The sequence below is a fragment of the Ammospiza caudacuta genome, chromosome 6 (assembly GCF_027887145.1).
Source record: "Ammospiza caudacuta isolate bAmmCau1 chromosome 6, bAmmCau1.pri, whole genome shotgun sequence".
NCBI lineage: Eukaryota > Metazoa > Chordata > Aves > Passeriformes > Passerellidae > Ammospiza > Ammospiza caudacuta.
In genome coordinates this window covers 22,132,392-22,156,979 of record NC_080598.1, presented here as the reverse complement: position 1 = coordinate 22,156,979, position 24,588 = coordinate 22,132,392, and the positions used below count along the sequence as shown (strand labels likewise).

The window sequence follows — 24,588 nt, the reverse complement described above, 5'->3', positions numbered from 1 at the left end:
AATATGTTTCAGAAAAGAAATTAGAAACTCACCAAAGCCATGAAACTTCAGTGCAAAAAGCCTTCCCAGTGAAGCCTGAAGTGGCTATTAAGCTAATGCCATCTTTCTTTCCCATTTCCCACTCCCAAAGACAATTTATATTTTGGAGACTCCAGAAGCTGAGTTTTGCCACATTGTCCTTTTACAAATCACACACACAGAGCAATCACACATTTTTTAGGCACAGGTGCCTCTGGTGTCTCAACTGAACAGAATTAATGCCTTCTGGAACTCTTCTATTTTGTTGGACAACAGTACAAAAATCAAGACTGCCTAACAGAATAAGACACCTTCTTCCAAGTGCAACACTCACCCTAGTTTAATGAAAAAAAAGCTCAATTTAAAAAAAGAGCTCATTAAAAAAAGATCCAAACCTACTATTTTCTCTGTGATTTTCAAAATAATATTTTTTAAATTCTATTTCAATGCTTCTTGAATGAAGACTCAAACACATGAGAGGAGCAGATTTGAGTGCCTTTCAGAATTCTACTGCAGTTGCATGTGGCAACTATGGGGCAAGTCTGTCTCAAAGATTTAGCAGCAGTTGTTAATAATACTGTTTCCAAAGGGTGACTAGTCTACATTTTTACACTGAAGTGATCATCAGCTGAGCAGTGCCATAAGGGCACTAGTATGTACTTGCAAACAGAGTTTAAAAAACCCATTCAAGCAATATGTCACAGTTAAGGGACACAGTGTCCTTCTGAAATGACCCTTCCTTCAACTGCTGCTTTCTCTTTCATTTTCTTTGTCCCTTTCAAGAGAGGGCCAACACACAGTAACTCACCACAGTATTTGCAGCATCCATTCCTTCCTACAAGTTCTTTCTCTTAACTACCAATCTATCTGCCAACAGTTTTCTCCTGCTGCAACAAGTGCTTCAACTCTCACCAAGTGTTACTTTACTAAGAATTACTGAACACATACTGTCAAAACTAATCCCAAAGCAAGACTGCAAACAGCACTGATAGGTTATAGTTACACAAAACTACAGTGATACTTCTCTGCCCTACGCCTACTCAAGGGATTTAAAGCATAAAGTTTCAAAGAAACCAAGCTATTTAAAATGCAAGCTCAGAATTTAAAATGGTATTTATTACAGCATTACACGATAAAGCCCTTAAGAAAAATACCCTGCTGAGACACAGACTGAGAAATCAATTTACTTAAGACCTGAATTTAAGTCTTCTATTCTTTTCAGTAACGTTTAGGGTTCCACACCTACTTTTGTCAAGACAGTCTTATTACCATTCCAAAAAGTAAAGTTACTGCTATGCCAAATGGCACAGAAATTAACTTAATTTGAAATGCCTTGAAATCTATAACAAGACCTCTCAGGTGGTTTCACTCAATGTTCACTACCTACAATAATTTTTTTTTTAATTACACATTTGGATAACCTATAAAGCCTTCTTCTAATGAGGATGAGATCAGCACCACATTACAAATTTTTATTATCTCTGTAAATAATTCATTCCTGGATGCATGGGGCTACAACTTCAATAAGGGAGGGAAAAAACCCCAACCCCACTGCATTCTAACCTCCAGCCTTACAGTTAGGAGTACAAGTTAAACTTCACAATTCCCAAATCCAGAAGAGGGGAAGACTGGACCAGTGCAATTTAAAGAACAAAAATCTTGTACAAGTATTAGCATCATTGCTTTCCGTTATGCCCTAAAAGGCATCCAGTTTCCCATAGTGAAAAACATCTGCAGGTGTTTCCTATTAAAAAAAAAAAAAAAAGATATAAATAAGTAAATACATAAATCCCATGGGTTTTTCAGACTTTGAATCTTTTTTCCACAGACACTCTCATACATAAAAGATTCTGAATTATTCTTGTCTGCCTTCAATATCCTATCTCTCCAATTCCAATCTGGGAAACTGAAATCCCTAGTCAGTAACCAAGCCATTAGGGATTAATTTATAGTTATAACTTGCATTTTTGCAAATTATAAATTTGCATTTTTGAAGCAGAGCATCAAAGCCAAGTGTAGCTGGTACTCAGTTCAGCTATGCTAAAGTTCTTTGGGTTTTGTTCTGAAAATAAGTTATATTTAAGTACAGCAGGAGGGCATACTGGATGAGGCAGACACAGGGGAAAAAAGTAGGTGCCAATCTATGACTGAAGTCATATTAAGACAACTGCACCTGGCACAACTACTGAGTAACTAAAATAATCAAGCATTAATGGGTTGAGAAGTTCAGTATTCAGTCACATATTATTTGTATCAGAAGAATATATAAACTTTCATATTGTGCCTCTAGAAGAGAGCATTAGCCCTTAGAGCACATGCAAGCAGTCTGAAAAGACACATTTAGTTTTTTATGTTGGTCATTAAGAAATGCAGATCTCTCATTAATGTTACCTTTACCATCTCTTTTATCAAACACATTTCACTAAACAGAGTTCAGTGAACAATTTTCTGCTATTTGGATTTGGATTAAAGCTGTAACAAAGAGCCCTCCATCAAGTACACACAGAGAAGGATCCTTTGATGGATGTTTGCTTGTCACAGCCAAAAGGAAGAAGTGATACTGCACAGCCAGCTCACTGTACCTTCTACAGCTATCCCTCACAGACAGGAAAAGACTCCTACATGTCATCACCCCTCGGAGCTGCATGAGCAGTGACAAACTCCTCCTTTGTAGGAGCCAGAAAGAACAGAGAAAGACAAACATGGCTGATGGGGACAAACACCCTGAGCTGCTGCAACTTCTAGGGGCACTTCCATCTAGACCAACACTGACATGGACCTTAAATTCCTGGTAGGAACCCCCTTACTAAAACAGCAGGTCTGTTCCTGCCACCACCACAGCTTTGTTTTAGCTGTCTCTAAACTCTCCATCCTTTTGGTGACAACAGCTGAAGTTATCAAATGTAACCTACTACTTATTATTTTCTAGAAGACTTAGCTTTCAGTTACATGGACATCCAGCAAGTCTGTCAAAACAGTAGCAGAAGAAATAACCTGAACTCAAATTCTGCAGTTCAAAGCAGACTTTACTGTAAACTGTAAACTTTAGAGTTTACAGCTGAACTCTTAAGATTGGTAACTAGTCTGAGCAGTAGGTAAGCAAGAACACAATATGGAGAGCTCTACCTCTGCAAATCACAGAAGAATGAGTTTTTTCACCAATACCTAACCTATGATTTTTGCCTTAATGAAACTTTAGAGTAACTGGGAAAAAAAAAACAATAAAACACATACAAAAAAAAAAACCACACACACACAAAACCCCTTTTTCCCCCACTATACTATACTAAGTATATTGGAAACACAAGACTTGGTTTCCGCTACACTTATAAAAAAAGCAAATAGCATTTTATTTTCACCATTTCTATAAGAATCACTGGCTGTATAAGCACTCTGCTACAAAGATGCAGAAATCCACCCTGTGGAGGCAGTGCTTTACACTCCTTTCACAATGCAAACAGAACTCAAATAATATCAACTTGTAGCAAGGCAAGCCTTGAGAGGATCTGCTACTCCATTGTTTTCTGCTCCAACAAAGGCTCAAACAATACAATGGAAAATGCAATCACACCTGCACTAGCACTGCCTACAGCCACTGCATAAAGCACTACTTGAAGCTTTCAATCTATCAATTAGGTTACTCCCACAAGACAGAAATATGCAACACAACTGAGGATTAGTCTTGGGCTTTGCCCCTCTAAAGGAGCATCTTGTACATTTACTGAATAGTTTAGGAAATAATGGGATTCCCTTCAAAAACCCACAGCAGAAGTTAAATTTTTACAACAAAATCTTATTTTATATACTGGTATCCAGTTAGAAATCCTGTCAATGGTCACTCAAGAAGGAAACTCTCCCACTGTGCAACAGGGGTGGGAAGCCTGTGATTCAGTTCTGTAATTAATCAGAATGCTTTGAGTACTGAAATAGCTATTCTAGAACATACTTAACTCAGAAACTACTTCTTACTAAAAAATTTGAAGTTTTCATCCTCCATCCCAACTGTGCTTTATTACCAAACTGGAAAACACATGGCCATCTCTTAAGCCTCACCTAGGACAGGCCTGGGCATCCTAAAAGGGCTTTAGAGATTTCTCCACGTTTAAAAGCATCTTTTAGCACAGGTGACAAGAGCTGGCCTATGGTGCTCCTGTGCTCATTTTCAAGAAGGGCCAGTGGACACAGGGAAGAGACCACCAGGCCACGTACTCCACCTCCTCACAGATACAACTTAAACTGCATAAATGTTTGGAGCCATCTCTAGCAAAATGAAATCAGATAAAATTTTAAGAACCTTTCAAGGAAACTAATCCATCCTCACATCTCACCACAGGGCAATTTCTGTTTGTGCACACATAATTTTTTTTATTCTCCTTTTTTACTCTCCTGCCCTTCATTAATCAAATCCCCACTTTGCATTTCCCAGGCACTCTTCTCTGCCATTCTGCCTCCAGGCCTACCAACATCAATCTCCCCTCCAGTGGAGTGTTACAGATTCACTGGTCCATAAGGTTGTATGCCAAGGTGCTTTTGCAACTCTTTTCCACAGCTGGCATGCAACAGATCCCACAGATTTGACACTGAGCATTTCAAGTTTAGGAGGAAAAGATACATCCATTTAATAGAATTAAGGGATGACTATATGAACAAGAAGAAGAAAAAAAAAAGTCAAAGGGTGAGGCAGGAACTTTTTCACCTATTCCAAATCACATATACCACTTCAAACATGCTTCTTGGCATGTTATGTAAGCTATTGAATAATCAAGGGTCACAAATTCTTGTCAAATTCTTGTACTTCACACCAACAAAATTTTTGCCAATATTATGTGAAGAGCTATTCCATAAACAGGCAAGCTTAAACCACATGTCCTCACAATCTTTTCAAGTCAGTCTATTCCACTTCCTGAGAAGTGTCCCAAACTAGCTATAAAGCTACATATAATATCCAAGAGTAGAAAAATATTTTACTTCAGTTGCTTAGTAGCATATGGTTTCTAAAACAGATGCTGGCACCCTGACACGCTACAGAAACAATTAAACATGCTATGCAGAGCTTTCAGCATGATGTTCATGTTCTCTGTGCATCTTCTCCTTGATCTTTCAGACTTGCTTCCCACCCCAAAAAATACCAGGATCACTAGTTTCTCAAGTTCTTTGCTCTCTTCCTCCAACTTACCAAAATAACAAGACACAACATATTATCTCTCATTTACTCATACTTGTTTTATTATTGTGAAAAGTTTTGCCAAAAACAACGGCTCTACATCTTGCTCTTAGGGACAACCCAACCAGACATGTTGGTCTTCTAGAATCTGGGTGTGAGATGCTGAGCTAACACAGCATTCCTACACCTGGCATGTGACAGTGCAGTGCACAGCAAGCTTAGAGAGCACAGGTGAAGGTGCTACCACAGAAGCCCAATCTAGAGGGCACCCAATGTGCTGAAGCCATCCTACCTTAGCACAGAAAGAGATCCCTGCGCTCATACCAGCACCTTTCTGGCCAAGCACAAAAGCCATGGTTTTCCACAGGCCATAAATTAACTCAGTTACCCAAGAAAACTGAACACAAAAGTCTCCCACCTACAAAGATGTTGTGTACCATGCTAAAACACTCTCTTTGCAACCATACTGCAGTAAATAATTTTTTAGCTTCCATCTTTTACTGTGGAGTTAAGTACACACTTCAAGGCTTTTTAAGCACTCGGACAAAACAGGACATTGATGGACAGAGAGGAGAGGGAACCAGACACTTCTTCAACACATTTCTCCTTCTGACTGTCCCAACCTCCCAACTGGCTGGTTTTGAGCCAGCTCTTTAGCATTTCACAGTACATGCATGTCAAGCTTAAGCTGAGTAAATAAGCAAAGATGTTGAGCCATAACAACAGAGTTCACTCTCTAAACATCTGTCAATACTAAAGCTACATAGACAAACTTCTGCTCCAATACTGCTAAATTCAGGTCCCATCTACTAATTCACTTGAATTCTACTCTTGGAATACCATCTGAGTACCATTCTCTGAGTGGTACACAGGCCATAGCATCACCTCCCTTAAGTGCAAGACAGAAGCAATCCAAAGGGAAAAGTCACTTTTACTCACTTCAGCAACTCAGCAGAAGTGAGCAGTTTGAGGCAGTATTGTGAAGAGACACATGAACTACTCAGTATCTTTAATTCCATGAGGGAATAGCAGCTACTTGAATTGTATTTTTGAAAAATCCAAAGCTGTGATGCTTACAGCAGTTTACATACAAATCTAACTGGCTTGTAAAGAAGCTGTAATGCACTACTTACTTGAAGTTATTCCTGTTAAACAGGTTGCTTTTCTGGAATTTCTAAACTACACCTTTCACTCCACTCAATGTTTTCCTTGGTCACTGTAAACAGACCTCATCAACAGTCCTTCTGGCCAAAACAGTATTTCCAAGTAGTTTTAGAAAATAAATCCCTTTAGTAACTCCAGACAGTGCAGGATTCAATGCCTATACATTCTGCTTTTCAAACAGAAAGCAAATAAGAAGAATCCCTAACGTCCAAATAATATCATAGATGGACAAAAGAAGTAATTTAAGTGAACCTAAAAACGTACTTCAAAATACAAACTGTCAAGAAAAACACGTAAACTGGTTACCACTTTTGCATGGTGTCTCATTAACAACTTACATATTGAAAGGTAATTCTGCAGTGTTATTTTCTACTTTTATAATAAACTCTTGCAAGCTTCAGTTAATCCATGTCTTGCTATGGAAAACATAAACAACACAGAGCTAAGTAATCAGAGTCTTATCTGAATGTCTTGCACTGGAAATAGACCTTTCAGTTCAAATAACTTCAGCAATCTTTCTGGAACACTGAAACAGAGACACTTCCCATCTTTCAGCATCCCAGAAAAAAGCCACACAGTATTTGAGCAATCCAAAAACACACTGCACTGTTAAGAGTACACTTAGACTCATTCCACTGAAGGACATTTAAAACCTAAGTAATAGCACCACCAGTAACATAATCTTTCATTTTTAAGTTGTCAACATCTCAAAGGATTCCTTTCAAAAGCTATCCACCTACTCCTAAGTTCTCTCCACTCAGAACACTTCTTTAAAATAGCAACACACCCATTCAAAGTATCCCACTGTTCTGACTTAAACAACATTTATGCTGACAGAAATGATCTTTACCCTCAATTGCACTTATGTCATATAAGATAGTCTCGTATGACGCTAAGTAGACTAAAACACTTAATTCCCACTTACACTTTGCAAAGTTCTTAGCAACCAACAAAAACCAAAACCAGAAAAACTGGCAGGTTCTGAGCGAGATTTTGCCAAACGCGTTTACCAGCAGTTAAAGCTCACCCAACCACTGCTACGCTCCCAAACCATTACAGTTCCAAGCAGCCGCCTTGCCGAGCAGCCCCAGCGAGAGCCCCGCGCGCAGCCCGGGCCACAAGCGGGGCAGGCGGGGAGGGCTCCGCCGCACGGCCCGGCCTCCCCGCCCGCCCCGGGCCCCGCGCTGCGGCGGCGGGAGGCCGCGCACCGCCGGCCCCGGCCCGGAGCCGCCCGAGCAGCGCCCGAAGCCCCCGCACGGCCGGGAGCGGCCGCCAGGCCCGCGACGCCGCGGAGGAGCCGCCGCCGGAGCGCTGCTCCCGTGGAAGCGGCGGGGCGGAGATCACGGCGCCGTCCGGGCCGTACCTCGGCAGCGCGTCCCCCGCCACAGGCCCCGGGTGCCTCCGCTCAGGCGGGAAAACCTCCGCTCGCCACCATCACCGACGCTTCAAGATGGCGGACATGGCGGCTCCGGCGAGCCCTCCTCTGCCTCCGCCCACCTGCCAATCACCTCGTCCCGGTACCGCCCTTCTCCCCGGATCGCCCCTTCCTATTAGGCGCTGTGCAGATCTCGGTCTCTCATTGGTCGTCTGGCCAATGTCAGTCACCCGGCTGCGCGACTGCGACAGGGTGGGACGCGGACGGCGGCGGGCTATCGGCTTCCGGTTGGCCAATCAGCGCATGGGGCGGGTGCACCTCGATTCCCACCTTCCCAGCCTAGCAACAAGGTAACGTCACCCTGACAGGCGTCTCCCTCGGCCAATAGAGAAAGCAGATTCCTTTTAAAAATAAACCCCTTCTGTCCAATCCGGAGCCGATGTGCTCGGAGGCCGCGGCGGGGTGGGGCGGGAGCCAGCGGTGGCGTCCGTCCCGCAGCTTCACCCGCCGCGCCTCGCCATTGGCCAGCGCTCGGGGCCACGCCCCCGGGGCGCGCGCGGGCGCCAAACTGCCTGACAACAGGGCGGCGGCGCGCGAGGGGCCGCGGGGGGGCTGGGGCTTCCCTCGGTGTCGGAGCGCTCGCCTGGTGCAGCGGCGGGACTCTCCTGTTCCTGCAGGTCCCCGTGCCCGTCGGGCCTCCAACCGCGTAAGATGCGGCAGAGTGTGTTTTATAAAACCATAGGATCGTTAAGGTTAGAAGTGACCTACTTTAAAGTGATCAAGTCCAGGCGTCAACCAGCAACACCGCCTTGCTTATCACTAAACCATGTCCCCAAATTCCACCTGCCTTTTGAATACTTTCAGGGATGTTGATTGCATCGCTTCTTGGGAAGCCTGTTCTTAATTCATGACAATTTCTAAAGTGAAGGCATTTTTCCGAATATCCAATGTGAACCTCCTCTGCTGCAACTTCAGGCCATTCCCTCCTACCCTGCTTGCTGGCTGGGAGAAGAGGCCAAGCGCCACCGGGCTCCAGCCTCCTCCCAGGCAGTTGTAGAGAGTGATAAGGTCACCCCTGAGCCTCCTTTTCCCCAGGCTGAACAGCCCCAGCTCCTTCAGCTGCTCACAAGACTTCTGCTCCAGACCCTTCTCTGCATTCACTCCAGCACCTCAGTGTCTTTCCTGCAGTGAGGGGCCCAGAAATGGACACAGCACTCAAGGTGTGGCCTCACCAGTGCCCAGTACAGGGGGACAATCACTGCCCTGGTCCTATGGCCACACAATTCCTGGTACAGCCCAAAGTGCTCCGGAATGAACGTGGAGGCGGGTGCTGTGCCTCAGCCTTGGCAAAGCTCCCTGTCTGCCACCTGTGGCTGCTGCTCTGCAGCCCTGCTCAGCTGGGCACGGTGGGCAAGGGCCCCTGCTGGAAAGCTCAGGTGGCATACACCCAAACAGGCACCTTGTGCCCCACAACACCCACGGTGCATGTTGAGCACCCTGTGTCTTAAAGGCATGAACAATTTTGGCTGTCCAAGATGCTTTTGGTCTTCCCTCACAAAGCCTCCCGAATCACCTCTGCCCAAAAAGGTGGTGACCCCTCTGGCTCGAGCCCCTTGGCCCCTCAGCGCAGCCTCCCTGGTTTCAGAATGTCACTGCCAGGATGACATCTGTGTCCCTGTTGGACACCACCCAGCTGTGGTGGTTTTGGTTTTGTCTGGTTTTGGTGGGCTTTTACTTGGCTTCGATGGGGTTTTGTCAGGTTTCAATGTGGTTTTGACTGGTTTCTTGTTAAGAGGGCATGGGCTACTTAAGGCAAGGACTCACTATTTTATTTAGTTACACTGGAGAAAGAAACAACAGAACTGAAATGATAGTTTAGCATTAGGGTAGTTCTTAAAGGCCTCTCATGTAGAGGACATGAAAACTGAAGGGTAGCACTGTGTTGATTTCATGTACCAAAGGGAGAGGAAAACAAGTTATTTCTTTAAATCAGCAGTCTAGGATAAAGCAACTCCACTGTGAATAATGCATCTTCACATCTCTCACATGCTCATCTGCCAAAGTTAAGCTCAGTACTGCTGTACTTCCATCCTACTGGAAAACAATCAGCAGGTCTGCTCCCATTAAGACAAAGCTAGTGATATTACAAAAATATGCAGCACCTTTTCCAGTGAGCCAAGCTAGAAATGGGCTCAAACCTTGGTCTACAAGAATAAGGTGCTAATGGGAGCGTGTCTCTACATAAAACATCTTGGAGTTTGGACAAAGGGACAGTGTAATAGCAGTGTAAACAATTTACAGCCTTTGCTTACCTTCCTATGTGTGTCCTTGTCAGATGAGAGGGACTCCACATCTTCTCCTTCACAATTCTGTTCAAGATTTCAGAACAGGATATAGGCTGCTTGGGGTTTCTCTAAACACAGAAAGATAGGTTAAGACACTTGCTTCTAAGGAAAAGGTATCTACTGGATTTACAATAGCTGCAAACAGGCTAATGTGGCTGGGCCTTTGTGCTTTGTCCAGGAAACTCTTGCCAGCTGCTCAGGTGCTTGGTTTCATAATGCCTATTGCATAAAAGCTGGCCACAATGTCAGCTTTCTTTGTGTTTCTGTGTCTTTCCTACCAGTTGACCAAGCTTTGGCTCCTGTCCTCTCTGCAGGCATTACTGCTTCTCCCAAAGACTGAGTTGCAGCGTGCATTTATTCTACTAAGGGCTGTGCTTGTGCTCGCCCGCCTTCAGTATATCAGTATATTACTGCTCAGTAAAACATCCCTGTTTTACACAACCCCTGTGAACAGAAGCCCTCCCCAAGCTGTGAGCCTGGTGGGTTGTTTCTGTTAATAGGATATTGTTGGCTGCCAGCACAGACACATGATCGTCTCATTCTGCCTGAATAAGTCAGTGGAACTGCAGCAGTTATGAATACATGTGATCTCAATGTGTCACAGACACATGGTAAAAACAGCAGCATGAAATGTATTTGCTGATATCCACTGCACAGAGTTACACAGATAGGTCTCTGAGTGTACAGCCTGGGTTTTGCTTTCTTTTTCATGCAAGCACATTTATTTAGTAAAGTGTAAAAAAAAAAAAAAAAAAGAAAAAAAGGATTATCTTCAAAACAATCAACATGAAACAGGACATTGTTTCTTTATTCGTCATTTCAGCTGGTGGTCAGTCCAGAAAGCTCTCTAGACTCTATTTGTTCCACATTTATTTTGGCTGTCTTCTTTTTGTTTTCTTTCCTTTCACTGTGTCTGGTTTTTTTGTGGGGTGGTTTTGTTTATGTCATGCCACTTGGATGTTCCAGCACAGAGTACCACCACTACATACAATAAATGGAGATTTCACAATATAAAGTGTGTAGAGGCAGTTCTACTTGTGCTGTCAATGACAGTGTGTAAGAAAGACACTGGAAATTGTGAGTAGAGACTTAACAGGAAAGAATGGGTCTAAACAATGGATGGATGAGTGTATCATGTTAAATAGCATCCCCAGGAAGAGCAGGTGGGTTGTTAAAGGGATAATAAGATTATAAAATATATAAATCCACACACATATATAATATAACAAGCACCAAATTGGTATCTGGAGAGGGGATTAATAGCTTGGAGTAGAACAGCTACAACAGTAAAATAGTTAGGTATACCTAGTATAGTTCCTGTAAATATTAAGCATGTTCTCACAGATAACTAAGTGTTAAACTGTGCTGCTGTGGACACATCCTATATTGTGAGCAAACATGCCCTGGCAAATAGGGATGCATCTCAACTCAGAAAAAGCAGCATAATATTTGCACTGGCACATATCTGATTTTCAAGGGTCCTATCACCACCACCACAATTCCAGAAAAGTTTGGGACTGCATAGGCCCTGTCTTTATCTTAGAGATTCCCTATCAATATATTTCTAAATCTTGATTTTGTGTAATTATTTTTTAAAACTGCAACTGTCCAGGTGGAACTGCCATTACCCATTAAGTTGCTAATGCCAGGGCACTAGTACCTCAAGGTAGAAACACTTAATGTCTACAAAGAGAATCTCAAAACACTACTGAACAGCTGGGGAACGTGGGGAGGTTATGAGGCTTGCCCAACATCACACAGTAAGCTGAACCAGAGGCAAAAGAGTGAAAGCCCAGTCCTTTATCCCTGGGAGTTATGTACAAATCTGAAGATCTCCACACCATTCCTGTGCCTGTGATTACACGCAAATCACAAACAAAAACCTAGCCTGCTTCAGGTGACTGTAGTATTTTATTGCTGGCAGGGGAACTCTAACTTTTAGGTAATGGACCTGAAGCTTGATGGTGTTTTACTAAATCACTAGGCTAGGGTTTCAAGTGTCAGTATCTTAACTTGGTGATGGCTGCTGCCCGTGGCACTTTGAGAGACAGCGCTTCTGATTAATTCCTCTACTCCCTTGAGGAAGCCACTTCCTCAGCATAAAGTGATAGGCAAATAAAATATTTACAAATAATCAGCCTTCTCAGTCACTCCATCAAAGAATGCTGAGCACGTTTCCTCAGTGTGCAGCTCTAACCCTCAGCCATAGCTGTGCTCCCTCCAGGAGCTGGTGGGCTCTGGTGGGCTCCCTGCAGGTGCCAGGGAAAGCCTTTCTTAGGGCTTGCTGTGACTCAGCAGCTCTGCCACACCTTGGAGAACAAACTTGTCTTCCCAAGAGTGGCGCAGCCTGCCAAGCCAGCTTGTCCTGTGGCTCTGCAATTGCTGGATGTGACAGCAGAGGAGGGCAGGCAGGACTGAAGCCTTTCAGCAGCATTTCACCATTAGCTGCTGCTGCTCTTACCATAATGTCAGACCATGAGCATATGAGGTGTGTTTCTGCTTCAGCTCTGCCAACACAACCATAGTCCTGTCCCTACCAACACATTGTCTTTCCTTTGTCCCCCCCGGGCAGCTGAGGAACCCTATGAGGAGTTGTTTGTTTCCAGTTTACCCAGCTTGCAGACTTGGGTTTCCCACACGCACAGGGAAGCACCAGTGCCTGCAAGGCAATGGGAACACCTGCACACAGGTCTGGAGCTGAACCTCCCCAGTGGTGATATCTGGCTGTTCAGTCAGCTCAGGCATAAAATGAAGTCATAGCTTAACCTCTTTTAATCTGGTTGAGGTTCACTCTTCTGAGCACTGGCAAGTTACATGTAGGAAAACAGACACAGAAAAAGAGGGACAATTGCATGCCTTGCACAAGAGTCCCATCTCTGTTAACACTGAAAGAATATTTGTAGAATAAGGTCAGCCAAGCCAGAAACTCCTCTGGTTTAAACATAGCCCTTATAAAATCCATAGTTCATCTTATAGTTGAGGAGAGAATAAAGCCTATTAAAGAATTTTAATGATTTTGTGTTTAGCTCAACATCTTATTAAAATTGCGAGAACTAAGTAGCTTTAAGAGAGAAGGGGAATTTCTGAACAATAACTTCATGGTTATGCTCCTGAGGGTCAACATGGATGTTTGGCTGCACCAGACTCACAAGCTGATCCACTTAGTTGAAACAAAATGTTCAAGTTCAGTTTTCTAATCTCATTTCAAGCATTGATCCTATCAGCATTTCTAAGGCAAAGCTGCTGGGGAGTAGCGTTGTATCTCCACACCATGCCTGTGGCCCTGCTGGAAAGAACACAGGCATGGAGGGAGGTTTTGGCACCAACCCATTTTGTTTTCACTTGAGAGCTTTGGCCAGCCCCCTTCCATCTCCATGAGAGACCATATATCAGTGTTGTCATCCTTTTCTCCCACCTGCCCAGCACTATCAATCAATGGCATATCACCTGGCAGCAAGAAGCAGACACAACCTGTTAATTTGCTGACCTGCCAGCAAAGTGCACAGTGTGGGCCCAGCATGCAGGAATGGGAGCCTGCTGGGTGGCTGCACAGGAAAGCTGTCCTGACTAACCAACCCCATCCCTCTTGGGATGGATCCTCTTTTTTTCTAGGAGGATGCTGAAGGTTGGCAAGATGTGCCAGCAGTATGGGCAAAGCACCCATTTCTTCCCATCCATTTTCTTAAAGAGCAGAGGAAACAGTGATTGGTGAGGGCATGGTCAAAAGGCAATTTGACATAATTTGTTGGACACTTCATAAACCTCATTACATGGGAAAATGGGTGAAGAAATAGAAACCTAATGATCCTAAACATTAGGTCCTGGTGCTACCACTGTCCCCACATATATGCAGGGTGCTTTCCCTTGAGCCTTTTGGTTATTTTGTCCAGATAAAAGGGTTGGAGGTTATCTCCCATCCAAACATAACACTTAGGAATCATGGGGAACAGGGGAAGACCTGGGTACATCAGTTATTACCATCAGAGCCAAACTATGCCCTAGTAATAAAACAGAGTGTGTACTGTAAGCATAAGAAATAATGTGTATTTTCCAACAAGCATCTGAGGCTGAAAGCCAAGTCTAGGCATAAAGGTGAGCAGAATTTAACATCCATTAAACAACATACACGTGCAGCACCCAGTGCAGGTGCAGAGAATTGTCTTGGATGACTGGTGTACAACACTGCTCATCCTTCTCTGCTCCTAACTGACCTGGCAGGGGCCTGGCAGCACCTTCCCACCCCAGGAGAGTTTATAATCTGGTGATTATGGGTACATTTGGGAGGTGCAGGTTGAAATTGCCATGCCAAAGGGAGATATATCACAGTCTCATTAAGACTGTTGTATAAAAGGAGCACCCATCTCCATTTCTTTTCTCTCTGGCTGTGCTTCAAAAGAAAACAAACCTAAGGACTCTTGAGCTGTAAAGAGTCCAGTATCCTGGAAGGAGGGCTAGGATTTGGGATGCTGACCATCCTGTCCAAACTGAACTCCTGGGGACTCAGGCCAAATGATACAGAGCTTCTGCACCATGATTCAGATGTCACCTGTCTGACCCTCTCAGGCCGTTCCCAGGGATTTTTTGATACCTTAAAGCTTACAGTGCAGCTGAGCAGGAGGATTGCAGGGCTGCAATTTTAGACTGCAGTGTCTTAATCCCATTTCAAGCACTTAAATGCTTTTGATAGAGATACTAATATGACAGAGGAGAAAAGAGAGAAGAAAGCTGCTAGACAAGTACTTGAATACAGATCCCAGGAGAGAGAGTGTTCCTTTTTCTCTTGCTTCATTAGTTGTGCACTAGGTACTGGTTTTATTATGTAGTTACCTATTAAAAAAATGTCACACTGTTCAGCAACAGCACTAATTACCAGCATAACCACATGACCACTCTGGTCTAATGATAGTCCTAAGCCCATGTTATCTTTTAATAGCTAAGCTGATTAAACTAGCACAGAGGAAAAACAAGTTTGAGAAATTACCTTCATGGTACTTCTCCTAGGGAAATTAAGGTGCTTTTCAAGCGTGCAAAGTGCTTATATTGTGTCATTTCCCTACCAGCCATGATACAGCTGCCTGGTAACTGCTGAGTTTCTGTGAAATGGTAGCAAGGGACCAAAGGAGATGATAGAAACAGGCTGGATTACCCAGGCAAACTTGTGAACACAGTCATTTAATCAGGTGCATGTCATAAGCAGCAGTTGCAGGCTATTTTTGCTTTAAGCTTTTCCTTTCTCTTTTCTTTCTTCGCCTTCAACTCCACCATGAAAAAGGGTGTATCATTCCCCCAAACTGGTCAAGATGAAAACTTGTACATAGCTTAAGTACTGCAACCTTGAAATACAGAGCCAAACTGGTTTTAACCTATTGTTCCATTGGGTAGGAAACAACAAAGGAAGATGTTTTCCTGTCTCAGTGCCGGGAAGGACCACTATGATCAGCTGACCCATCTTTTGAGAACTACAATGACTAAATGAGCAAAAAAAAAAAAAAAAAAACAAGGTGGAAAAATAACCTTCACAGTACTTCAAGGAAAATTAAGATGCTTTCTTTATCTCAGCCCCATTCTCTTTGATCTGTCCTAACCTGCTGCCCTCTTGGTGTGGAATATGTATGCAAAGATGAGAAGTGCCTGTCAAAGGGATTAGGCTCCTAAAAAGTCTGAGAAAGTGCAATTACCTCTGCAGGTAGTTCCCATCTCTAAGATAGGAAACACCTTGCAGAGATCTCAAGACCCACTTGACAATCCTTTTTAAGCCTTTTTAAATTAGGAACGTGGCACAGGCACACTAAGGATGCCATATCCAGGCTGAACAGAGCTTGAACTAACCTTAGGATGGGTCAAGACAGATGTCAGAATGCAAGGGTAGTTCTTCAGCCCCTGCCTGAGAACAAATATCTTCAAACTCAATTGATCTCACCAAGGACTTGACTAGCAAATGTGTAAGACTCCCTGAGTCCCCCTCCAAGTCTGGATTTTAGATAGCTGATTTAATATTTAATTCATTGTGTTTGAGGATTCTATCTGACAGCTTCTTTCCAAAAAGTTATTTTACTGTTGGTGTGAAAGAAATAGGACATCAATGAAGAGTTCTTAAACTGTGCTTAGACCATCCCACACCAGAGAGCTCTGAAGAATGCCTGGTAACTGTGAAACCCCAAACAGATAAGCCCCCACCCATATGTTTTCTGCAGCATTTAAAGTATTTCAGAAGTTTCTCATTAAGGCATTTAAAAATCTGTAAAAGTTCAGAAATATCCTGTTTTCTGAACAAATTATACAAAATAATGAGAGTCCATTGTTTTTTTACTACCTGAAAGATCTTTTGTGTTTCAGTGAGTCCAATAGCTTTTATTCTTGGTGTCAGGAGTGACCATTATGTGCTAGGACTGATTTTACATCCATCAAATTTTTTTTTTTTAATAAACTAGAGAATATAAATACTTAATGACTCTACCCTGACCTGACGGGAGAAACCCACCTAATTTCCTGTATCTGATCTCCTTCTCATCCCATCTGTCCTGACCTTCTTGCCCTCACAGCATGGGATTAGGTTCCTGAAAAGTGTAGGTGATTGCAATTAGCTGTTCCTGTAATTTCAACATCTGAGGAAGGGAGTGCCTTGCAGAGACCACCTGACCTGCTTCAGTCATGCTCTGGAACTTTTCATGCTAAGAGAGACACAGGCACACTGAGGACCACAAGCTCAGAAGTGTTTGCAAGTGTCTTTTTTACAAGGACCCACAAAGGCATCAATCGGAGCTAGTACTTAGCCTTGAGAGTCTAGGGCTAAATAATGTGCATAAGGCTGCTAAGAAAAACCTGGAACATCTGTCCAAGCCTTGCACATGGATAATAAGATAAATTCTGCTTTTATTTGGTGTTTTTCATTCAATTTTTTTCATTAGCCCCTCCTCTTGTGTGATTGTATATACGTTTATGTGTGTAAAAACATATTTTTAAAATTAGTCTCAATTAATAGCTCTGTATGGTGTGTTAGGAGAGCTGTGTGTGTACTTGGAGGATTTCTGTCAGGCTTCTAAGGCTCATTCCTTGCTGTATTACTCGGCTTTGTTTGTACATTGATGTAGTGTCGATTTTCAATCACCCCCCCGAGGCAGAAATAGGTGACCTACTTTTCAGCCCTGGACATCTGCTAATGTAGCCGTCCCTCCCTCTGTCCTTTAACCCCTTCTTCCCTCCCTCCCTCTCTGCAGAGCATATGGTCCCTTCCAGGACCTGTGGCTGTCCTGCAGGCTCCTTTAGGACCGTGGGGACGGCTCTGCAGCTACAGGCAGACAATGGATGAGGCATTGCTGGGGCAGGACTGCATAGACAACATCAAAGAGGGCTGCACTTCTGCCTCTGTGTGCTACAGAAAGTCAGCTCAACAGCATCCCAAAAGCATCCAGGCCCAAGTTGTTGGGGGCTGAAAAGTCCCAGGACACCACATCTCCTTCTCACAGCCACCCAACCACTTCAGGGCTGACCAAAAGTTAAAGCATGTTATGGTGTCTCCATTGGGAATTTTCCCTTTCACAGAGGCAGTGGTTCCTCCCAGGGGCCTCCTCTGTTATCACTGCTCTTATGAAGCAGATATTGGGTGTTGCCCTGTAATCTGCTTCACCAGCAGTTTTGCTGTCCTGGCTAGACCCTTCCTTGCCCCGGGTTAGGAACTTGCAGCTGGAGGCAGTAGGGGTGTTTGCTTGCACTGTGGCTGTTTTAGGCAGTGCCAATTGCGTGCTTTGGCTCTGGATGGAAGGCAGTAATCTGCAGGGTTGTTCAGGCTCTGGCCTTGCTGGCCCACAGCATTGGCAGAATTGCAGATCAGCAGTGACAAAGGATGTGGAAAAGGCTGTGCTACTTAATGCCTCCTTTGCCTCAGTCTTTAATAACAAGATCAGTTGTTCTCCAGGTACCCAGCCCTCTGAGCTGGAAGGCAGAGATGGGGAGCAGAATGAAGCCCTCATAATTCTGGAGAACAGATCGGTAACCTGCTACACACCTAGACATACACAAGGCTATGGGCCCTGATAGGATCCACCCAAGGGCACTGAGGGAGCTGCTGGAAGAGTTTGCCAAGCCACTTCCAACCAACCATTTGCCAGCTGTGCTGGTGCACCAGGGGGCTCCCAGCTGGCTGCAGTCAGCAACTGGAATGCCCAGATAGAGAAAGTTGGAAGGAGGATCTGGGAAACTACATTAGCCAGCAGTGCCCAGGTGGCCAAGAAGGCCAATGGCATCCTTGGCCCCCAGAAACAGTGTGGTTAGCAGGACTAGGGAAAGGATCTGTACTCAGCACTGGTGAGGTCACACTTTGAATCCTGAGTTCAGTTTTGGGCCCCGCACTGCAAGAAAGACATTGAGGCACTGGAGTGAGTCCAGAGAAGGCTGACAAGCTGGAACACAAGTCTTCTGAGGAGCAGCTGAGGGGGATGAGGATGATCAGCCTGGAGAAAGGAGGCTCAGGAGGATCTTATCAGTCTAGAGAGGTTGTCACAAGGTGGGAGTTGATGTCTTCTCCCAAGTAACAAGTGACAGAACAAGAGGAAACTGCTTCAAGCTGCAGCCGGGAAGGTTTAGACTGAATGTTGGGGAAAATGTCTTCACTGACAGAGTGAAGACATTGAAAGAGTTGTCAGGCATTGGAATAAGCTGCCCAGGCAAGGGCTGGAATCACCATCCCTGGATGAGGTCAGAAGGCATGTGGATGCAGCAATTTGGGATAAGGTTTAGTGGTGAACGCAGTAGTTCTATGCTAATGGTTAAAGTCTATTACTTGTAGACCATTTCCAACCTTAATGATTCTATGATTCTAAGAGTGCAGGGTTGCCAGGTGATTTCTGTGTGGTGGCCAGGATGAGACTCTAACCTGTGGCACCCAGGACTTTTGATTGGTTTTGCAATGCAAATACATTTCCAGTTTGGCTAGTTGATGCACTGGCTTTATTGACTATACATGTCTCCCTTCTGACAAACAGCAGGTGGCATGTTTTGATCAAGAATATAATTGCTCTGTCAGACTGGCAGGGCAGGGGAAGATGCACAGTGATTGGAGAAAAATAATGCAGTGGAGATGCCCTTTCACTAATTTTTTCATCTTAACTTCAAGCTGTCACAAAACAGATCCATTCTCCTGGGGCAGTCCTACCTCTTCTTGCTAGTGGTGGTCCTACAGGAGGGGAAGTGAGTGCTTCCCCTTGCAGCAGCCCAGATGAGGGTGCTCAGGCACCTCAGCCTGTGGCAGGGACTGAGAATATAATATGCCCATGCTGACACACTACTGCAGCATTTTAGACATTTGGTGAAGTTCAGTGGTGCAAGCCCACACAATGTACAGAAGGAATTCACAGCAGGGGCCAGGAGTAGACACTGAGACACTAACTACTCACATGTTCTCATTTAGGTCATCAGCTGCTGAAATCCCATATGCCTCATGTACAGGGTGTGAGTTGACAGACATTTCAAACTTCTGATCTCCCATGCAAGGAGGAGGAAGGCTCCAGGTATTTCATCAACTACAGAGAGAAAGGCCACCCAAAGTAAATCTCTGCCCTCTGGACAGGAAAAGCAAAGCAGTTCTAGAAGTTTGAGCTCATTCTTGTTGAATTAAACTCTGAACTTCTGCCACTGATAAGTAGCACAGTTTGGAGCAGGCTTTGCTTGGACACCTTATTTGCAAGCACCCAGCCCTGAGCCTGGCTCTTTCCAGCTCTGCCAGCCCCTACAGCAGCCTTGGGACCCTAGAGAACCATTCTTGTGTCCCTGAGGTTTGATCTGCCCCCAGAACAAAGGCTTCACAAAGGACAGGAGGCTCAGCACAGCCATTTAAGCCTGTGGCATGGAGCAAAGCTCAAAGAAGGGACAGTACAGAAGTGATGAACAGGGGAATAAATGTACATTTTCTACACGAGAATCTGGCTTGGCATATATACAGGGCTTGATTTCAATTCAACAGAGTCAAAGATAGTTAATTCCTCAGGGTTCCCAAGCACTCATATCTAAGCATATGTAGAAATTATAAATATCTATCTAGAGAGATATAATACACATAGCAATTTTATATACACAACCTCCAAAGAGGGACAGTACAGAAGTGAGGGACAGGGAAGAAAATGTGTGTGTGTACATGTGTATAGACTAATAACTATTTTCAACAACACCAAAAGGATCAGTTGTCAGAACTTTTTAACACCAAGCTGAGATGCATCATTGCTGGGTGTCTTTCCTTTCAGAAGTAAACAGCAAAACACTGGCTCTTCCAGCCCAAGGGACCAGGATGTGTGTGCACAGGTTGGGCACTGGCATATTTTTTATTGGAGACAAGTTATTTCTTGTTCTCTCCCAAACTTGCCCTAAACCAGGATAAAGACAAACAAAACAGTCTACATGAGAGAAATTATTTCCACCTACTGTCAAACAACAGTCAGCAAACAAAAGTAGCTCCAAGTGTCTGCACTTACCGTACCATGGCAGGCAAGAAGAAAAGGGAAAATGACAGATATGCTGATGATTCCCTTTCCTGCTCTGCTTTTTCCTGGTTTTGCTAAATCTTCGCTATGCCCTTGACGAATACAGGTGTTTCTGCAAACAAGTGCTATAAGGACATTATTTGCAGAAACACCGGTATTTTTTTTTTCTCCCCTAAAAGGGAAGCTCTGGAGCCGTGTTAACTTTGGGAAATGAAGTTTGGTGAGCAACTGTTCAGAGCAGATGACTGTGCCACCTTGTGGCTTTGCTCAGTACTAAGCTCTGAAGTATTAATGTATATTTTAACATGGATGTGTCCCCATAAATGTCAGATGTGGCCAGGAGGATTAGGGCAGTAATTGTCCCCCTGTATTGGGCACTGGGGAGGCTACATATAATTTGACAGGTTCCAAAAACCAGAAGTGGTTGACATAAAAATGTTAGGGTAGAACATCCCACTCCAATTAAAATAAATAAATAAATTTGAAAACACTAATCAACCTTCAAAGTATACTGTAATTTAAAGTGTTTTAAACAGCCTCAAATGACACAGAACATATGAAGGAAGTGAAAATTCCTTTTAAAATGACTGTTATTTACTTTTCTCTAACCAGAAAAAAAAAAAAAACAAAACAACTCTTAGCCTCTGCCCTCTCCCTTTTTTTTTTTTTTTTTTTTTTTGTGAGCAAGCTGAAAAGTCACCCTGTGCTTCTTCAGGTATTTCTTCCCCCACCTTAAATACATTCATGACAATGAAATCCAATCCTCTGTTGTAAGACTGAGAAGATTTTGTCCCTACACCTGCTACTGTCTTTACGAGGCCGAAAGTTTGAGAAGTTCTTGTTGAACAAGACTGAAGATGGGATTCTAAATGTTTCCTTGTTGGCTGCATCTGTAGAAATCCAGCAGGATCTGGAAATAAACTAGACTCTTCAAGTGCTCAGTTCACAAAACCTACCCTCAGTCCTAGATGGAAACAAGATACCAGCTTGTAAAATGAGACAAAACACAGGATCTCTCACAAGGCCCAATTTAGGACAGGATGCACATATTCCTCAATCTCATTCATCACCAATTCCTGATTTTTCAGCTCTGGTCCTCCAAGCAAGTTTACAAGTAAAGACAAGCGTGTTCTCATTCTGCTTTCAATTGAAGTGTGCTGCTTCATCCTGTACAGATAAAGCAGTCAGCTTTCTACATTTTAGATTCTTAAACTTTGCACTTCCCTGAACCCTGTTTAATTCTTCCTGAGTTTGTTCACACACAACATCCATCCCCCAGGTAACATTGTTCCCAGGAACCCCATGTAACAAACAGGTCCTCTCACCACTTGCTTACCTTGCCTCTAACTTTAGACTTCAGTGTTTCATGGCTAGAGCAACCAAAACTGCAGAGGAAAGGGGTAAGAATAAGGACTAAAATACATTAAATAATCACATACCTGCCAGGATTACTTATTAACCTTTCTGTAAGGGCTAAGCTTAATATTCACATTGAGAAATGTAAAACACCTGGGATTCAGTTTATTGCTGACTCCTGTAGCTTATCAGGCACTAATAAGAAGGAATGGGAACTGAATGGGAAGGGAACTTTTTTCCCTTTTTCTGTTTTTCCCTTACTTCTGAGAAGAAAGGATTTCTTTTCCAGTTAGGGAAACGTGCGGCAGGCAGAGGGAAGCTTTCCACCATCATAGGCAAGCTGTGCATGTAAATCACCCCCTCTTTGTTCACTTTTTTACACTTTTGTTGCACTATTGTTGCTATCTTGGTGGGGGCACTGACTTGGAGAGTCCCATTCCTAAATCAGGACAGCACCTCAGCTCATGAGCTCCCCCCTACCTGAGCATTTCTGTCTGGACTGGATGCAGGGAATCCAGCTACTGACCACTTGCCACTCTGTTGTTCCCAGCACCTGGCTTTTGGTACAACCACCTACAACAGGAAAGAGAAGCTGAGGATATCAACCCTTCCAAATGCTGCAGGCTATGTATAGCATTGGAATTGACAAACCTTTGAAGCCTGGTGCCCAAATTCTGTTCTCATTTTTAGTGGCTGCCTGTGTACAATGACTACAGTAAAATGAGCATAAGCACTAAATCTGTATCCTTACAACCTAGAAGGAATTCAGATAGCTATGAGAGAAATTGCCTAAGAATTAAGTCCTAATTAAACCTGTAACAATAGCCTGGTAAGCCAAATTAAAATACAATGGAAAGCATTGTCCCTGTTCTCATGAATCTTTCTTATACCCCTCTAGGCCATGCAAAGTTCAGTAACAAACATTGGTCCCCAAGTAATAGATTGTCAAAATTGATGCTAGCCCTTTAATCAGATTTATTGCCAAAGTAGCTTTGCCTTTGGGAAGCTGTAACAGAAGGCGTTAACCCCAATTAGGGCAAGCCCAGATCCTGTCTTTGCAGGCTGTCCAGAATATATGTAAACTGTTGATATTTTTCTATTCCAAAAGCCATTCCAGCTTCAAGCCTATTTACTATTCATGTTAATTACAGACCAGGGACTAGTCTCTAATTGCCCGAGGAAATTCAAGGCTTTATCCTGCCCTTGCCATGCCTCTTCCAGCTGTTGTGTTCTGTGAAGAATCCATCAAAACATAAACTGGGCAGACCCAAGTAAATTCCTTGTCCTAATCTTCACTGTAGCTGTGATCTTAGCCAGCTGATCTGGCAATACCTCTTGCAGTTACAATCCTCCCTTCATTTCTTCAATATGCTCAGAGTCCAGCAATTAGCCTGGCTCATCAAGCCTCCACTTCTCAGATGCTACCTTTGTCTCCAGTCCTAATTATAGACAAGTGTCTTTTTGTGATGCCTAAAACCACAACAGCATTGGCTCCTGTGCACACCAACCCTCTTTTTCTCTGTGCTTTCTGAGCAGATTCCAGCAACCGCCTGCCCTCCTCAGAGGAAGGCTGTATGCTGTCAGCAGGGATGTGGGCAGCCTGCTGCAATGCTCCTCCTGCAGAACCCACACAGCATGCACTGCCTTCCTGCTGCAGCGCTGCTCCTGCAGAACCCACACAGCATGCACTGCCTTCCTGCTGCAGCGCTGCTCCTGCAGAACCCACACAGCATGCACTGCCTTCCTGCTGCAATGCTGCTCCTGCAGAACCCACACAGCATGCACTGCCTTCCCTCCACCCTGCTCTCTGCAGCACCACCCACAGCCTCAAAGGCTGCCCCACCATTCCCTAGCCTTTCACTCAAAGGGCAACATGCATTAAACCCCTCAGAGCACAGGGGGGTGAAAAGCAATATATCTGTCCTAAAAAGCATTAGTTTCACACAAACTCCTCCCCATAAAACTCTACATGGGTTTTTGGCAGCGTGTGGGCACAGCTGGCTCACTGTGTTGGAGCTCATGTTGCCCGGCCAGCTGTCATGGTGCTGTGCTTTGCATTGTTGTAACACCCTGGTGTTTTGGCTGCTCCTGAGCAGTGCTCCCACAGCACCAGTGCTGTCTCCAGCAGTAACTCCTCACCACTAGGTTGGGGGGTGGCCAGGATCTTGGGAGGGGATGCCCCCCACACTGACCAAAGGGATATATTCCATGTGACACAATGTCAGCTCAGCAATAAAAGCTTGGAGAAGGGAGGAGAAAGGAAGGGCATTAGTTACTTTGTCTTTTGGAGCAACCACCATGTGTATGGAAGCTTTTGAGACTGGCATAAAGCATGGAAGGAGACCCATGGAGCTGAATAGGTCAGGACCAGGCTGCTCTTGAGTGCAGCTGTGAGCCACCCATGCTGTGGCAGAATGTATTTCAACCAGTTTAGCCACTTCCTGGCACATCCAGACACAGTTATTCAGTTCAATCCTCAATGATGCTGCACTAAATCAGCCAAACACTTTGCTCTGCCCCACCACAGACAGTAACAGCTGGAGCAATTTCATAAAAGATCAGGTGGATCTGGAATTGGGCACTCTTCCCTGTGACCACAGGTACAGCCCTGGGAATGTATTCAGATTCTGTTCAGACAAATGATGTATCAGAGCTTTATTTCTCAATTACAACATTAAGAAATCTGTAAGCTGT

General features: G+C 44.1%; 1 protein-coding gene across 4 annotated transcripts in view; it reads right to left on the bottom strand.

Moving 5' to 3' along the window:
* Nucleotides 1-7,803, bottom strand: part of PPP6R3 (protein phosphatase 6 regulatory subunit 3) — a 50,615-nt gene extending 42,812 nt beyond the window's left edge. The window contains exon 1 of one of the 4 annotated variants that reach the window (XM_058807506.1): nucleotides 7,710-7,803. Coding sequence is in view for 3 of the 4 variants with exons in the window: in XM_058807503.1 (XP_058663486.1) it covers nucleotides 7,374-7,400 (27 nt within the window). In the remaining variant the exon portion in view is untranslated. Of the gene's footprint in view, nucleotides 1-7,373; nucleotides 7,438-7,709 lie in introns of those variants that run through there. The other 3 variants (XM_058807503.1, XM_058807507.1, XM_058807505.1) reach the window with 3 other exon arrangements.
* Between the last annotated feature and the right edge of the window lie 16,785 nt (nucleotides 7,804-24,588).